This window comes from Apis laboriosa, unplaced genomic scaffold (assembly GCF_014066325.1).
Source record: "Apis laboriosa isolate Shangri-la unplaced genomic scaffold, ASM1406632v1 scaffold289_cov146, whole genome shotgun sequence".
NCBI classification, from domain to species: domain Eukaryota; kingdom Metazoa; phylum Arthropoda; class Insecta; order Hymenoptera; family Apidae; genus Apis; species Apis laboriosa.
The window spans coordinates 267,788-287,189 of NW_025222686.1; the positions used below are offsets into that span (position 1 = coordinate 267,788).

General features: G+C 20.3%; 1 protein-coding gene across 9 annotated transcripts in view; it reads left to right on the top strand.

Annotated features, from left to right (window-relative positions):
• The first annotated feature begins 638 nt into the window (after positions 1-638).
• The window catches only part of LOC122714172 (retinal guanylyl cyclase 2), a 37,406-nt gene continuing 18,642 nt past the window's right edge, over positions 639-19,402 (top strand). For 4 of the 9 annotated variants that reach the window (XR_006346592.1, XM_043935285.1, XM_043935292.1 and 1 more), the window contains exons 1-14: positions 639-854; positions 1,929-2,319; positions 3,211-3,374; positions 5,347-5,473; positions 5,579-5,731; positions 8,811-9,243; positions 9,337-9,653; positions 11,761-11,866; positions 12,094-12,196; positions 12,262-12,450; positions 16,175-16,255; positions 16,351-16,527; positions 17,541-17,700; positions 19,147-19,296. Coding sequence is in view for 8 of the 9 variants with exons in the window: in XM_043935285.1 (XP_043791220.1) it covers positions 2,046-2,319; positions 3,211-3,374; positions 5,347-5,473; positions 5,579-5,731; positions 8,811-9,243; positions 9,337-9,653; positions 11,761-11,866; positions 12,094-12,196; positions 12,262-12,450; positions 16,175-16,255; positions 16,351-16,527; positions 17,541-17,700; positions 19,147-19,296 (2,434 nt within the window). In the remaining variant the exon portion in view is untranslated. Of the gene's footprint in view, positions 855-1,289; positions 1,342-1,827; positions 1,842-1,928; positions 2,320-3,210; positions 3,375-5,346; positions 5,474-5,578; positions 5,732-8,810; positions 9,244-9,336; positions 9,654-11,760; positions 11,867-12,093; positions 12,197-12,261; positions 12,451-16,174; positions 16,256-16,350; positions 16,528-17,540; positions 17,701-19,146; positions 19,297-19,402 lie in introns of all 9 variants that reach the window. The other 5 variants (XM_043935289.1, XM_043935286.1, XM_043935288.1 and 2 more) reach the window with 5 other exon arrangements.

Genomic DNA, 19,402 nt, shown 5'->3' on the forward strand with positions numbered 1-19,402 from the left:
TAATCTTCATAATATAATTTTCAATAATGTTACATTTTAGGAAGCAATGAATTCTCATCATAAAGAAATTATTACGCACAAAATGCGTCTACGATTAATGTAATTGAATTATTAAAATTAAAAATTTAATTTAATTAGAAAAGTTTAAAATGTAAAAAAGAGAAACTTAACCTTAATATTAAATAAATTAATAATAATGATTTCTTTCATTTCTAAATATTTATATAATATATAATATATAATAACTTTTTAATTTTAATTTCATGAATGGATGTCATTCATATTACAAAATATCTATCTAATGTTTTTCGATACTTTTGTATTTAATATTACAAAATTAAAACTTTAGAACTTTTTCATGCATCATTTTCCAATGATTGACAACTGTTTTTTCTATAAAATTAATTTCATTTTTGATTCTTGTAATTTTGAACGTGGATAATACCGATTAGAACATTAACGAGGTGTAACTTATACTGGGAATGGTGCGGGCTCGCGTACTAGCTGGATTCGTTCCCCGGGACAAACGTTTTCGCTACCTCGTGATAACGTCACTTCGGGCATGTGTAGAAGGGTGGAACTTGACTTAGTTCGATACCGAACGCCGAGGCGTTCGGGTTATCCAAAACGTTTGCAATTCTTGGTCGAAACAAATCAGCTTCCTTACACGCGTTTTTGTCTCGTGACAAAAATTATTGAATTTTGAAATATAATAAGTAATCTTAGTCCTTGGTTGTTCACGATATGCGTATTTTTAAAATATTTTCGGAATCACGCATCCCATTTTGGTATATACGCAAACAGAAAAAGAGAGATTCGTTTCATCGTTGTTCCTCGTTGCGAAAAGAGAAACGGTAAGATGAAATTTCGAATGTTATGTCTAATTATATATAGCAAACATATTGATGCACTTTTGCTTTTAAAATGTACACGATTCACGTTTTTAATTTCACTTGCAATATTTCAATTTATAATTGATTAAGTTTGTTATCTTATTTATATTAGCTTGTGATGAATTCAATTTTGGATAAAAATATTATTTTTTTTTAATGAGATACAGTTTCAATGAAAATGTTACTAGTTTAAAATTAATTTTATCGTTATAACTAATTGAATTATAAATATTCGATTATAATTAATTTATTATTATTAAATTAATCGAAAATCAATTATGAAATCAAGCAGATATCGATCATTTTTAATATCATTAATATGCATTGGAATACGATAATTGATTTTGCTTCGTTAGTTCAACTTGAAATTGTACATTAATAATTATTTACCTATAGGGAATGCATAACAACAACCATAGAAGATTGTTTGTAAATATTTTTAGCACCGGTAAGTATTAAATGTGGTGGAAAATGTTTACAGCAAATTAATCTACCGTAATTAAATATACCGTAATTATATATACCTTTTTTGTACGAAAAGATCGTGCACGCTCTATTTGTTACTACTTATATCCTGTATAGTACATACTAATATTTCCGCGCGTGTTCCGATACTTCATAATGAATATACTTATTTTCGCAGAGAAAAAAAAATTAAGTTATTCCGTACTTGCATATCTGATGATCTGAAATAAAAAATTGATATATAATTTACAATTTTTATAATTTTTTATATTTTTATATTTTTTTCAATCGTGATTCGATATCGTGATCTTATTAACTAGGATCAACATGTAATAATATTTGTTAAAAACATATAAGAAAGAGAAAAAAATAAATGTAAAAATCTTACTCCATTATTTATAATTAAGATAATTAGAATAACATAATTGTCATGCATTTTGGAAAATAAATATTTTTTCTTTTGTTTTAGATCTTTGTTAAAATGTAATATAATCTTCATAATAAATATGATTTTTGCGATAGAAAAAAAAAATCTCATTTTTAAAAAGGATCGTTTTATTCTATGCACAGTGAAGATGCTAAAAGAAGGCGAGTACGGAGACGAATAGATACGGGTCAATAGATTGGTGACGAGAAAGGTGAACAAGTTAACTAAACGGGTTAAACGATAAATAGGGTTAGAGGCCCATGGCCGGGAATTCTTTTCGCTGGCTTTGGTCGTGGATTTCGATCATGGTCTTGTCTGGATGTTTGCTTACTTCAAACGGCGAACAAGTTCCATGTGTTTCTTATTTGTCAAATACAGCTGAAGATACTTATAATGAAACTCAAACAGAAGTAATGCTTTTTCTAAGAGAGTATTGTGACGATAAGATTAATGCTACTAATATAGCCACAAATATACAAGATTACTTTAATCGATTTAGTTTTGACGTACAGATCACCATAATACCTTTGTCATGTAAGTATATTTTATTTGTGTATATTTGATTTTTAAATTGTTAATTTATCAATCAATGTCTTATTTAGCGATAGAAACAAATTCAACTATATATAAATTTGAATCAAATTTATACAAGATATTTATTTCAGAATTCGAATACTATTATAGTGAGATAATAGTTCATTCTGATACTTATGAAATAATATTTGATTTTCACAAATTTAATTTGAATTTCAGAATAAAAATTTACAAATTTCGAAAATCTATATTTATAAATAATTCGATAACAGAATGAATTTAATTTTTTATAGGAATTAAATTATGAGAAACAGAAAGATATATTTTATTAATCTTTTATAAATATAGGAAAATATATAGAATTATAAAGAATAAATAAAATTTTTATTTTAATTTTTTTTTTCACTTTACATAACTATTTAAAAATAACATTATGTATAAAAAATATAAAAATGCACATAGAATATTTCTAAAAAAATTAAAAACAATATTATTTTATTAGATAGATATAATGTTATTATATTATTATGTTAATATATATGTTTATATATAAGAATTATTTTCAAAAATAGCCAATTGATTTTAAATGAATAGAGAATTTATAATAAGATATAGAATTCTCTCATAAATTCAAAAATTTATTTCATAAAATTTCAAATAATTAATAAACTTAACTTAATAAATGGAAATGCTTTTTTCACTTCTGAACTAGAATCTATCGTTAAAATTGAATCTAATGAAAATTGCGCTTCTTTTTTTTTTATTTATAAAAGATTAGAATCTGATTTATCAATTCAGAAATACATATTTGCAATATAACCCCATCACTAATTTTACTGATTACTGATTACTGATTATCAAATGTAAGAATCAGTTTTTTCTTTTTCTTAGTGTCATGTGAAACAAAAACTTGGGGCCTTGATGCCCTATTACGCATACTTAGTCAAAAAAGAGCAAAAGCTCTCGTAGCTGTTCTTGATTCACCAATGTGTGAAGTTACCATAAAACTCGCACATCTCTGGAATATGCCATTATTCACGTGGACTTGTCCTTTGGTAAGCAAATCATATATACAAATAGTATAATTATACTATTTGTATACATTTTTGTAATTTCTTTTCTTATATTAAAGAAAATTTTTTATAATTTTTTTTTTTATAATAAAAAAATATATAATAAAAGAACAATTATCTTTAAAATCTGTAAGAAAAAACACTGTCCTATAAATATCTACTGATTGTTGAAACTTGAATATCATGGATTATATTTAATTAAAATCATTGCAAATATTTATTATGTTCAATTACATTAAATTTAGAAAATTTTTGTAGAAAATTTATTACAAAATTAGCGAATGAAAATATCTTATTCATTTTACTAAGATTTTTATTTCGGATCGTTATATAGGATATTTTAAATATTTCTCTTATTACTTATAATATTTATAATATTTATAATAAAAAAAAATTATTTAATTTAAGTGAGCAAATATTATATGATAGGAAAATATTTTTTTCAAGAATATAGAAACATCAATATTAAATTTTTTTTAAACTGCATATTTTTATTATAGCAATTAGCAATTATATATTATAGCAATTATAGCATTATAACTAAGATTTAAAGACAAATCTATTAATTATGATTTAATTATGAATATAAAAAATTCATAATTCATAATTGGTCAATTGATACAAATAGTGAAATAATTATAATAGATTAACAAAGAAAAATTTAATTAATGCTTAAAATAATTTGCATCAATTTCTATAGATTCTACTAGATTATAATAACATAAATTATAATATTCGTTTAATGCGTGAAAATATGAAAAAACGTATTGAAATTATAAATGTTTTAATATCAGTGAAAAAATTATAATATCAATTCATAAATTGTTTATGTAAATATTCAAAATCATTTTAATTGTTTAACATCATTTTAAAATTATTTTTATTTCTTAAAATTAATTCTTCACTTACAATTATTTTATTATTTATATTAATTTATCTAATTTTTATCAATTTTTTATTATAAATGAAGATAACATAATATAGGTTATTGTGTTTATTTTGATTTTTGCCATAATAAAAATAAATACAATATTAATATATTGATGGAGTATTTTTGAAAACCAAAACAAAACAAAAAATTAATATAAAAAATGTTGGTCATAACTTATTTATTAAATTTCATTATTTATTAATAAACAATTGAAGTTTTTATTAAAAACAATATACAGACTCTATTTTTATCATACCTAATAAACTTAAATTAGTTATAACTTAATAAATAATCCTCAATCGACATTTTTATATATTAACTTTTAACTTTATTTTGACTTTATTCATTCAAAATCTTGAAAATAAAAAATATGAGAAAAAGATTTTTCATATTTTATCATAATAATATTGATTTCAAATAATAATTTTCTCTGATTTCTTTTTTTTTTTCTATCAAAAATAATAAAATATTTAAGAAATTTAAGTTAGGTAAGATATTGCATAGAGTACCAATATTTGTGAAATCTAGATTCTAGAAATCAAAACCAAAGCAAAGATTAATATACAAAAATATTGGATGAACTTATTTATTTTTATTAAATTATAAATAATTTAAGTTTATATTAGATGAAACGAACCGGGAACAAAATACGATGATATAGGGGAGATAGAATGGTTTCATTTTATTTTTATCTTGTTACGTAATGCAAATTTTAATTATTTATATCTTAATAAATGAATAAATCTTAGTCAGTATTTTTACATATTAATTTTTATTTATTTTAATTTTTAGAATTAATTAGCCTAAAAATGTAAGAATATATTGATATTTATCAATATTTACATTTAAAATAAATATTTTTTACTGTAAAAATAAGAAAGCACAGTAAAAAAAATCTGTTTTAATAAATAAATTTTTTTTATATTTTTCTTTTCTCACTACGAAAACACAATAAAATTTCGTATGATAAATAATTGTGCATAAACATTTTAAGTAGCATGCATGATCAAAATGTTGTTTTAGAGAAACTTAGAGGAAAGGCAACTTTCATCAATTGTTAGACTTTCTCCATCGTTACCAATGATAGCGAAAGCTCTTGCAGAAATGCTGATACATTTACAATGGAAAACCGTAGCGATAATAGGAACTGGTAAATTTTCATTTTTATTTATTGTTATTGTGATTGTTAATATTGAAAATTATGATAATATATAGAAAAATATGAACGAGTATAGAAAAATCTACTATGTTTCAGATCGCGAACCGTGGATGAGTCTTGAAAGAGTACTCTTGAATTCTTTACAAAATACCGGTGCTGTTGTACGACAACGCGCAATATTACCACACCAAGCCTCTTTTGAACAAATTCGAAAAATTCTTCGCAATGTTTACAACGTTTCGCGTAGAGGTGAATCTCTTCTATTTTTCTATCTAATTTTTTTTTTTCAAAATTGATCGTAATTGATTCTAGTGATGATTTTATCCAAATAAAATATCTTTAAAATAGAAATAAGTCGAAATCTGATTTTTAAATTCGAATTTGAAACTTTTTTTATCTTTTAATAAAGTTAGGTAATTAGATATTTATTAATTTTGTCACGAACTTAAAATCTTAATAAATTTTTGAAATTCTTCGAACTTAAATGTATAAATGAATTAATAGTAACACAAATTATTATTTTGATTAAATTAAAAAAAAAATTTTTTAAAAATTAAATTTTTTTTATACTATTATAATTGATTGATTAATAAAATCATATCAATTAAAATTGTTCTTTCAATAATAAAAAAAATAATAATAAATTAACTCTCTTAGCAATTTTAATGATCTTGAAATATATTGCAATATTTTCAGTAATTTTTTACGTAACTATAATTGCTTTAATTATTACAATAAAAAAATTTTTGATTGTATATCTGATATTAAATTCTGTTTATATATGTGTGTTCATCAGATATATGCAATAGTATGCAATTTATATTGTATAAATATATTATGTAATTGGCAACTAATATACTTATTTAGATACATAGAATTCAATTGTATAATATCAATAGTTTCTTGTAAATAATTTAAGAAAAGTCGATTATCATGCAGATTCTCTGCAAAGTAAAAAATTGATTAATTAAAAATTAACAATTACATTTTGTATTTACTAAGATATAATATCAAACTTATTAAGATTAATAAAATGAAAATTAATTAACAGATTAATTAAAGATTAATTAACAGATCTTAAAATCAAAATATAAACTGTATTTTAACATAATTTATTTTATTGGTATAAATTATTTATATTAATTATTATTTATCTTATCTTTCGAAAGTTCAAGAATTCAAAACTTTTTAAGATTTCAAAATTTGAAGTGTCAATCTTTATTTTAAATGTCTATATACAAAATGTTTATAAAAATGTGGGACATCTTCGAAGAATAAATTCTAGACAAAGCGATTAAAATCATCATTTATATTTATATATCATATTTCATAAGATTTAATGAATTGTAAACATTTTAAGTTTATGTTAGAGTGAACGTGAAATATATACAGTTAAAACGCTCAGCTGAATATATATCGCACTATCGTTTGCATTAATTGAATCCTTCAATTAATCAACGAAAAGACAATGAATTCATATTCTTTTAAATATATTATTTTGAAATTTTAGTTTAATTCAATATGCTATGTATTTATATATATTACTTACATGTATAATATGTTACATGTATTTATTATATAATTTGTTATTGAACAAAAATTATCACGAACAAATTTTAGCAAATTTCTGGATATTCGATATTTTATTATAACATTTTATTTAAATCCATGAATCAAATAATATTTAATTTATTACTTATTTAGCTTATTTAACTTATTTAACTTATTTGCTGAAATTTATAAAAACAAATTAAAACATAAAATTAGAAAAATCAATAAAATAGAATATATTTTTTTACACATTTGTTTTTTTAATTATTCTAACATATATAAGAATGTCATTAATAATATTTAAATAAATTAGTTGACAAATCTCTATTTTTATTTTATTTGTATTTCATATTTCTTATTGTAATATAAGATTATTAAATCGAAAAATAATCGAAATTCAATATTTCTATTTTAATCATATTGTATTAACATCAAATATTATGTCGATTGAAAATCTATAAACATTGCACTTTTCTTCTCTATATTGCTATTAATGCATATTGATAATATTTTTATTCATTAATTTCGGATAAAATTATTTCGATAAATATTTATCATTTAATCATTATCATATAACTTAGTTTTATATGAAACTTATTTTCATTAAAACTTTATTTTAAACACATATTCGAATATATATTATTTCATCAAACTCTAAATTTAATTTCGTGACAATGTGATATAATTTATTGAAATAACATTGCTAAAAATTAAATCGAAAGTATTAAAAAAAGAGATTAGATAAAGAAAATGAAATATAATAATATTTGAAATTGAATTCGTTTATATATTACATAATGCAAAAGCTTAGATTTTCACAGTTTTTTCACAATTTTTTTTTTTCAGTTTGCTCATATTGCTTTATTCTTATTTATATAGTTTTTTTTTCTGTGAATTTATGAATCGAAAATAAAAATGTAAAAAAATAAAGAAGTAAATTTATAATATAAGAATAAGAAATATTTTATAAGTGAGATAAAGATAAATATTTATGAATTGATTTACTAATTTAGTGATTTGTGAGATTGAAATTGATTCAATTTTTTTGTATATGTATTATAAGAAAATTCAAACTTTTCAATCTGAAATCTTATGGCAATGTATTTTGATTTGCTTTTATGGATTTTGGCAAATAGACAGTCAATATAATACAATGATTCATCTATGATTTTAAATGAAATTGTGTAATATTGTGTAATATTGTATAACGTTCAATATCGTGGAATTTGTTATAACTTATTCATGATAAATCTTAAATAATAAATTAGTATTTATAATTAAGAGTAATATAATTTTTCTTTTTTAACATGACATAAATACTATGTACTACATAGTATACTACATAGTTACATTATATGATATTTTATATACAAAATTATATATTATTATTTTATAATAATATATTAAATTATATATTTTATATATATATTAAATTATATTAATATTCAAAAAATAGTTATTATTTTATAATTATTTTTCATATCTAAAAAATCTTGTGTATTAATACATTTAATTTTGAAAATTCCATGTAAGCGAAACTATGAACAATATTATCATTCATCCGAGTACTTTCATTCTACTTTAGTAGAATTTGTTAACACAAAATGGAACCAAAAAAATGTGTGGAAAAATCGAGACATGTGCAACGAAAAAGATAACTAATCATACGATCTCATCTCACAAAATTGTCTCACATTTTTATAAATATTTTATATATATTTATATAGTATAAAATGTAAAATATATCGATTAAAACGTATTTTTTAACTACATGCAGTTACGGTATTATGTCTACCTACGTCCGATGAAGATGGATTAATTACACGTGTCCTCTCCGAGATAGATATTGTACAGCACTCTTTTAATTCCATACGAAACTCTATGACTATAATTATTCATACGAAGGACGACGATCTTTTTCTTCCGATTGAAAATACTTCAATTTCTTATTTCGATCCAGTAACAACATCTGTTTCGTTTGCAACTTCATCATCTTCAAATCTCTCTGTTTCGAATCAAGTCTTGACCAACGAAATGACTTTTAACAATTACGATGACAACACAACAGTGAACATGCAAGAAAAAGAAAGGAAAGAAAAATTTTATCAATTACGTGATAAATCAAAAGTAAATAATCGATTTCTCCTTCCAAGAAATTTAAGCTCTACGTTCCTAGAAAGATTGTTAACAATAATGCCTCTCGATTACAGGTATAGCTGTAGTTTATCTTTTCTATCGCTATCGCTATAATAAAAACTTCGACATAAATAAAAATTAATAATAAACTGTATATTTTTTCACAGATATGACGTGGAAAAAGTATTCGAAGGTATAGAACGATATATGGTACCAACTTTAATGGATCGTTTAAACGAAACTCTTAATATCTTAATGAATGACAATTCCAGTATAAATGCATTTAATAATAAGATTTATACATACGTTTTGTTGGATTGGCGTATCGATGTTTGGAAACCTATAATGGTTACCGAGGAAGGACATGAAAAACTATTTATTCGAAAACTATCTACAAATGCTCTAGCATTTCTCAATATAAATGATACTGATTTCTCAAAGTGCAATTTTGACGTCAATGGAATTCCTATTATCGATTGCATAGGTAAAAAAATAACAAAATAAATTATACTATATGTATGTATATAGTATATATATATAGATCGATAATAAATAGAGAATGAATAATATAACTTGAGACAAAAGTACATTCTATGAAATTTTGAGTGTTTGTGTTGATATAATTAGTGAAAAACATTAATAAATATTGAAAATAATTTATCCAAATTTTAAATATATACTTATATGAAGTATCTCTTTCTTAATAACATAGAGAAAAATCAAACATAGTTAATATTTTTTTTCTATTTCTAAATTTTACTAAAATTTATGAAAAAAATAGTTGAAAATGATAGATGTTAAGACGTCTGAAAAAATATATCAATAATTATTTTTGTTTAAAAAAATTTTTGATGTATTTTTGTGTGCTGAATCTAAATCTAGTCATAAAAATCATCTATTACTTTAGAAGATAAATGAATATAAATATCTTGTAATAATTAATCTCCTTTTATATTATTAAAAAAAAAAAAGGAATATTTCATATGGATATATATTTAAATTTTAAAAATAACTAACTAAATTACATTAATATTGAGAAAGTCTTAAAGTCATAAGATGTGCTATTATTTTATTCCATTTTGGAGTGTAGAAATAACAACAAATATATTCGTATATATTCGTAGAATACTTTTGGGAGGTTACTTTTAAGGTTAAATAAAAAAAATCAAAACAAATAAAAAGTTAATGTAGAAAAATCGATCGAAGTTTATTTATTAAGTTACAAAGAGCGGAGAAAGAATAAGATAGCTTTATGTCTGTTACATTGTTGTTTCTCTGTATCTTGCATATTAAATATAAACGTAAATTGTTTATAACTTAATAAATAAACCTCAATCAAAGATATTTTTATATACTTTTTTTATATATTTTTATATACTATATATTTTTATATACTTATATAATTTTATGTTTGTTTTGATCTGTAGAATCGATCCACTATAGGTAATCGAAATAATCGAAATAGGTATCCACTATAGGTAATAGAAATATATTAACAATCTATACAACCTATATATGTAAAAAAAGAATTTTTGTGAAATGATAATTTTCTTTTATATATATTATATGTTATAAATTTTTTCATTCAAAATTATTTGTATATAGAAAGAATATATAGAATAGATATAGAATATATATAGAATATATAGAATATAATATATTTTCTAAAAATAAAAGTTAAATTATTTTTAATTTTGTAAAGAAAAATTTATAAAATGAATGAAAATAATAATTAAAGATAGTTCCATTAGTTTTAATTAGTTTTAACTACTTAATTATCTTAAAAAAATTGATTACATTCAAATTTTAACAATTTAAAATTTATTTTCATAAATTTTTAGTAATTATTAAAAAAAAAAGCTTTAAATGATAAAAAAAAATTTACTCCTATATTTTATTTCATTTTAATATAGTATTCAATTTCAATGCAATTATCTTTTCTATAGATCTTTGAATTATCTCTTTCTATAAATCATTTTGAAAAATTTTTTAAATAAAATTTATATTGTTTCATGAAAAGATATCTTATGATACAAATATTTTCTAAATAAATATGTTTTCGATTTTTCAAAATAATTTTTATTTTTTAAATCAAATCAATCAAATTATCATTTTTTAATACATCGATTAATGCATTTCGATAAAAATTACTAATACAAAATTAAAGATGACTTAAGAGATATTTTAATATGAATTTTGTAAAACTTATTAAATGATAGCCAAGAAACACATTACTTTATTTATATAGTAAATTTATATAGTAAATTTTACAAAATTTAACAGCCAAAAATTAGTTTTTCTGTTGCAAATAATANTAAAGAAAAAAATCGGTAATTTATATAGCTGTTATACAAGATAATATACAGTAAAATTATATAAGATTTCTATTCTAGCTATTCTAAATGATGGTCGTATACTGATATATACACTACATATAATAGATACATATAAATAGAATTCAAGAGAATAACTCGAAAACTAAATTCGATCTATTTTTAAGATTTTAAGAACTATTACATTTTCATCAAATGATTTATTTAAATATATTTATTTAAATTGTATAAATTTGTGAAAATATATATTTTTTATAGAGAATACTTTGGACGAATCAACTTTTCATATTGTACATATCGTGATTATCGTTTTGGGATCATTGTTACTAACTGTGCTTGCAATATCGATCGCAATATTGATCAGGTAACGAATCAGTTTATTAGGCTTATGCGTTTCGTAAATAACACGCACTAATAATAAATTATTTTAACTTTCATTGAAACAGATATACTTTTAAACAACAGAGATACTTTTAAACAAAATTTAAAACATAAAAATATAAAATGATATTTCATATTAGATTTTAATATTCATAACATAACAATAAATTATGTAATAAATTATACAATAATTAACATTTGTAATTATAGAAAGAAGTTACTTAAGAAGAGAATGTCCAAAGGTCCGTACAAAATCATTTTAACTACATCGGATTTCGTATTTCCTCAAGTGCCTCAAGTAGATTCTAGAAGAGTAAGTTAAAAAATTTTATCAAAATATAACACTAAATAAAACATACTATAAACAAATTTGTACAGGTGGACGAGGGTATCGAAACAATGTTATGCTGTTGGTTGCAACAGCTGCAAGAGTTTGGTGGACCTGAAGTGGAAAAGCCGGATTTACTTCAATTGGGAAGCGTATCTTCTCTGAAACCATGTTTACGAACAAGCACGGGAAACCTGACACGTCATAATTTCTTCAAAGATCCTCGTGCAAGATACAATGTGAGTATATATGTATAAAATATTTTATGCATTTGTATACATAACAAAAAACTTTATATTATTCAAATTTAAATACTTCAAATCCATAAAAAAAATACTACAGACGACATGCCTTGTATGTATAACCATAACTTGCTTTGTTAGATGTATTAATTACATATAAAACCAATATAATGTGCATCAAAATAAATAGTAAAATTAACTTTTAAAATAATTTTTAATAAATAATATTTTAATAATTTAATTTTACATTAAGATTTATATTTAAATTCTATAAGTTTCTTTCTATATCAAATACTTTTCTTTAGATAATTAGATTTAATATAATATAAATTAGATTTATATTGATATATGATATTATATTTGAATTTTATAAATTTTTTTTTATATCAAAAACTTTTCTTCAAATTAAATATAAATCAGATAATAAAAAAATAAAAAATTTTATATTCCAAAATGAAATTTAGCTAAAATTAATTTTTATTTAAATGGAAGACAGTTATCATCAAATTTTAAAAAAATTTTTAAAAATGAGATGATTAAAATATGATAACTTTCAATTGTTCTGAATATGAATAACTATTACATATAAATAATTTAGATATAAAAATTTTTTGCTATTTAATAAACTTTATTAATAAATTATTGATAAAATTATTAACAATTATTATTGATGAAATTGTTTTTAATTATAAATATTATTAACGATGAAAATTAATTTCAATAATGAAATGTTACTAGTAAAAAAATTATATTTGATTACTAATTATATTCAATATTGATAAAAGAAATTCTTTTTTTATTATAACAATTAATAAAAACGCAAACTTTTTGGTTATCGCTAACCAAATAACATTTGATGAAAAATTCTTTTGATTACCTATATTTTACCTATATTTTCAATAATATGTTTTTATTAATGATTATTGTATTTATTAATAATATAAAAATAATTGTAGAATTTATAATAAATAAAAAAGATATTAAAATTTATAAAATAAAAAATATAAAAGAGATATTATAATATAATATTTTTATATAATATTTATATATATTAATAAACATGTAATATATATTATGTATATATTAACAAAAAGTTTGCATTTAATTCAAAAAACATAAATTTTTATAAAGTTTGTAATAAATTTGATTTCGTTGATCATACAACAATTTAAATTTAAAATATATACCTCAAAATAATGTGATTGACTCAAAAATATTTCACATTTATTATTGCACAATCTAACATGATTTTCGATTTCTGAATCATGTTTGATTTAGTTGATTTAATAATGGATAATAATGTTAATTATTATAATGATAAATAACAAAAATTAAATAAATTTCACAGAATAGATAACTTTTGATATATTTTATTTTGATTTGGGAATAATAACGAAAATATTTTCGTGTAATTATAATTTTCTTATTTTCACTTAAATAAAAATATAATATAAATGATATAATCACGATTTTTGATATAATAGTATTGCAAATACAAAAATAAAAAATTCGATTCAAAAAGTTTGCTGAAGATACAGTTTTAACGATAACAACATTCTAATAGAATCATTGTCTCAGGATAAAATCATATCGACGTTGCAATGATTAAATTTTTAGTTTAAATGACAATAGTCTACGTTGTATTTTTTAAAATCATTTAAAAAATAGTTTATTTTTTAAATAATATTAATATTTTTTAATAATAAAGTATTTAATACGAAATTAAACTAATAGATTTGTAATTAAATTTATTTTGTAATTTAATTTATTTTTCATTTCACTAAATAAATTATTTGCTATAGTGATTTGAATTTAATGAAAATAATATGTAGAGTTTATTAAATATTTATTAAGTTTAAATATTTATTATTTTTTCTAACACTATTCACAATATTTCACAATGTTTTTTTTTAACATTATTCGCAATTACCATAATATATTATTTTTTTTTATTATCAATATTATATATTTATTATTATTATCATATATTATATATTTAATACTTATGTTAGAATATTATTTGAGAAACAAATTTTCAATTTAAAAAAAAAAAATTTTTTTTAATCCTTAATTTATTATTTACTTAATCAAATAAAAAATATAAAATTAATTAAAATACATTATTTATCAAATAATAATTATCATTATTTGATAATTATATAGAAAAAGATATATCTCCATATATATCCATGATTTTAAAATATATTACAAAATAAAAATGTTGAATAACTTTTTCATACATAAATTTTTCAACTGATCAACATTATTTTTCGAGATTTATTTTGTTACTACTTACATTGAATTTCGTTAATATATATGTATTCATGAACATCATTATACAGCCACTATTAAAACATTATTTTTTTAAATTCATTGAAAAGAATAAGCATTAAGAATAATGCAAGTTATTATTTATCCACTGAATGATAATAATAAATATTATTATGAATTATTTAATATTCGTAATTTAGTTACTTCCATTATTGTAATTTCGATCATCTAAAGATATTTTATCGAATTATTTTTATTTTTATTTTTATATTTCGAAGGATGTGTAAATATTAATTATATTTATATTAATTATATATTATTGAATAAGTATATAATTTTGCAGTATTCTCAAGCTTGATATATCTTGCAATATTTTAAACCCATATTTTAAAATCAGCAACAAAAAATTTTGAAAAAATTTTAAATTATATTATTTTAAAATTAATTTCTAAGATTATTTAAAAAATAATATATTTTTAAAATAATATAAATATTTTATGAAGTATTATATATTAAGTATTTTTAAAAATAAATTAATGTATTTGCAATTAAATGATTTATTTATTATTTTATGAAATAAATTATTTGTTATTTATGATTTGATTTTGATAAAAATAACTAATCTTTTAATCTTCAACTTTAAATGTTTATATTATTATTTCCTATTAATACTCTTACACTATTTTAATACAATTTTATTACGACTTATAATTATTATTATTTAATAATAATTTTTAAGAATTTCATCTTCAATTCATATATTCTTCAAACAACAGTCCTTTATTTTTTTTTAAATATTCGTTTATCTTAAATTATCTAAAAAATATCTTAAATTATTTTAATGGATCAAATAAAAAACATGATTGAAATACATTAGTTATCAAATAACAATTAGGATTATTTAAAATAATTATTTGTAAATTATTATATAAAATAAATTTTATTGAAATTTGTCAAAAGAAAATAGCTTTTTGATCGATTAATTCGTTATAGATACAGATGTATATAAATAGAAAATAAATGTCGATCGTATACGCTATTATAACATAATAGCAAAGTCAAGCATATATTAGTCATATGTATAAGAAAAAATTATTCAAAATCTTATTCTCTTTAAGATATTTAAAAATCATTGAAATTGATAAATCTTTTTTATATGATTATTATTATTTAAAACTAAAAACGATTTCTATCGATAATGATTAGTAATTAAAAAAATTATAATCAGCTATAATATATAATATCAGTTATAAATATATATATATATATATTTATTTATTATTCATTGTTTAATCAAAATCATCAAAATAAAGATAACAATTTTTATATCATAACTTGTAAAATTTAGGTTATAACAGTTACGAATTACGTATTTTCTCTGTTGAAAATACATATAAATTATATATATTTTAAATCAAACTAATTTCGATCTATATATATTGTTTATCAGGGTGATTTTGTGCAACTAAAAGAACTGCCAACTCAAGGTACTTTTGAGCTGAAAAGCAAAACTATGGATATGTTGGCCATGGTAAGGACATTCTCTTGTAGAATGTTGCACTTTAAAAAGAAGATCATGGCGAAATAAAAAGCGTTTCACGCTTTCTATCATATTTCCGATCATAGATCCATGGGCTGCGCCATGAAAATCTGAATCCCCTGATAGGATGTTTAAATGAACCGACAAGACCATGCCTTGTTTATGAATATTGTTCAAGAGGATCTTTAGAGGACGTACTAGTGCAGGATGAAATCAAGCTCGATTGGTCCTTTAGATTATCATTTCTTACTGATCTTGTACGGGTAAATAAAATTTACTTCGATGCAAATTTAAATTGTTTATAATCTAATAAATAAAATTTTTGTATATACATCAATTTTTATATTTGTTTTGATCTCTAGAATCAACTTTCAAGTCGATAAATATCTTATATACAATATGTTCGTTTTAAATATGTATATCATGATTATTTTTATAAGTATTAAAAATAGAAAAAAATATTTTAAATAAAAAATGTATAATATAAAGTGAAGTATATTATAATGATAATAATTTGATTTTGAAATAATGTTAGGAAGCTCTGATATCACGATTAAATTTTTAAATGAAACTATATTTTTTATATTTGGTTGAAATGAAGAACAAAAATAATAATAAATTATTTGTTTTATCTGTTTTATCTCTATAGAAAGAAATGCATAATGAACAATCTAGCGATTTTGATGACCATAATATTGCACCCGCCATATTCAATTCACTTTTTGAAAATTTTCATTTCATTTTTATTCAATTTAATTAATTTTTATTGAAAGAATATATTTCTTCTTTCTTATAATTTCATAATATCAGTCAAAATATACAATCAATTCTTTTTAGAGAGTTATGTGACATTATATGACATAAAAAATTTGATCTCTTCATAATGGACATTGGATAACGCTAATATCGGCGATAAAATTTTAAAATTAACAATTTAACAGCTTATAAAAAATACATAATGTTTTGTCTTAATATATATATAAGTTATAAGAATATATAATAAATAAAAAATAATTTCATCTGAAAATTTAATGAAAAATTTATGACATTTATAAGATTTTTTTATATTATCTCAAGAGAAAAATATTATTATCATAGTATATTATATAATATTTATTTAAAACATTTTTTGTTTATTTAAAACATTTCTCTATTAAAAATAATCATGTGTAGATATTTAAAATGGATGTACTGAATATCAATCGCAAAAAATAAAAAAAAGAAAAAAATAAAATGACAAATTGAACATTAATATTTGATATGATTTTATTCAAAGGGTATGAAATATCTTCATGGTACACCAATGCGTGTACATGGTTATCTTACTTCGCGAAACTGTGTCATCGATGCTCGTTGGGTTCTTAAAGTTACCGATTATGGACTGCCTGTTTTTTATGAAGCACAAAATATTGTTCCTCCAACAAAAACAGCAAGAGGTATGATACAATAAAAAATATTGTCACTTTTCTAGCTTTGATTTATATTAAAATATGTTTTTTTTTAAATATGTTACAAAAGTCAATTGTTTTCAAGTTCTGTCAAAAATTTTGAAAGTAGTGGTAAGAAAAGAAAATATATGATTCAACATATATGAAAATATATGAGAAATAATAATAAATGAATATAATATATATAATATATATATAAATAAAAAAACAAATAATAATAAATGAAAAATAATGATAAAAAATCGTAGAAAATAAAACTGAACGAAATAAATATAATGCACGGTATTATTATCAATTTAAAATTATTTTAATTATATTATATTTGATTTCATTTTCATCGATAACATGATTAATATGTATACCTTTTATAAAAGAAAGATTAAAATTATAATTCAATTTTTCCTTAAATTAATTATATTTATACATTCCGCGATAAAAATAACATTCTAAGAATTTCTCAAAATAAATACAATATATTCAAATTTTTTATGCATAAAATATAAAAAAATTAAAATATCATTTTCTTAATGATATAGAAGAAGGTCAATCGTAATTTACATTTTTATCTACATACATTATCTAAATTTGGCCTATATATGTAAAAAATATATACAATAAAATAATAACACAAATTTCATAAAACATATTAACATATAAACATATTAATAATAGACGTATTTTTGTATACCAAAACTAAATCTATCTAATAAAAATTATTTATTATGTTAAGTTTAGAAAATAAAAGGATACAAATTATCAATTTTTGCTTTATTTTATTTTCTATTACAAATTTCAATTGTTATAATTTAAATAATAAATAACCATTAATGACATTTTTTGTGTTTATTTATTTTGACTTCTTCAGATATTCATGAATGTATGTATATGTTCTATAAACTCACACGATTTATCATTATTCATTTTATTAAATATTATGCATGTATTATTATGTATTTGCATGCATATCTACATCTATTTCTATTTGTGATATAGCTAATATTTCATTTAATTAATTAATGATTTTCTTGAATCACCTTCGATTTCTTTATCCTTGTATAATATTTTATAAATTTAAATATGTAATTTTCCGAAATCCGAAATATATAAGTCAAACTTGCATTTATATTATCTATAAAACAAAAATAAGAATTAAGTTTGAATGATGTGAAGTAGCTATATGAATTTAATAATATTATATACATCAATATATAATTCAATATAATAGATATCATCAAATATTTGCAAATATTTTGAAAATTAAAATCGAGTAATAATTATATGCATAGGAAATTTTAAAATATTAATTTTTAAAATATATTTCAAAATCAGCGAAATCCAGAACCTGTCTGTTTTTTAATAATTATCTTCTAAATTTTTTAATGCAAGTTCGCAATGATTATTCTTCTTATATTCTTTTTCTTTTATTATCTTTAGATCTTTTATGGACTGCACCTGAATTATTAAGGCAACCAAATCTTCAAAAAAAAGGAACACAACCGGGAGACGTTTACAGTTTTGGTATCATTATGCAGGAGGTAGTAGTTCGTGGAGAACCATTTTGCATGCTCGCTTTATCACCAGAAGGTAACGAATAAAAATTTTTATATATAATCAATCTACAATAAATTATTATTTATATTATTATTTATATACAAATATAATTAACTGAATTCTAAGTAAAAAAAAAAGT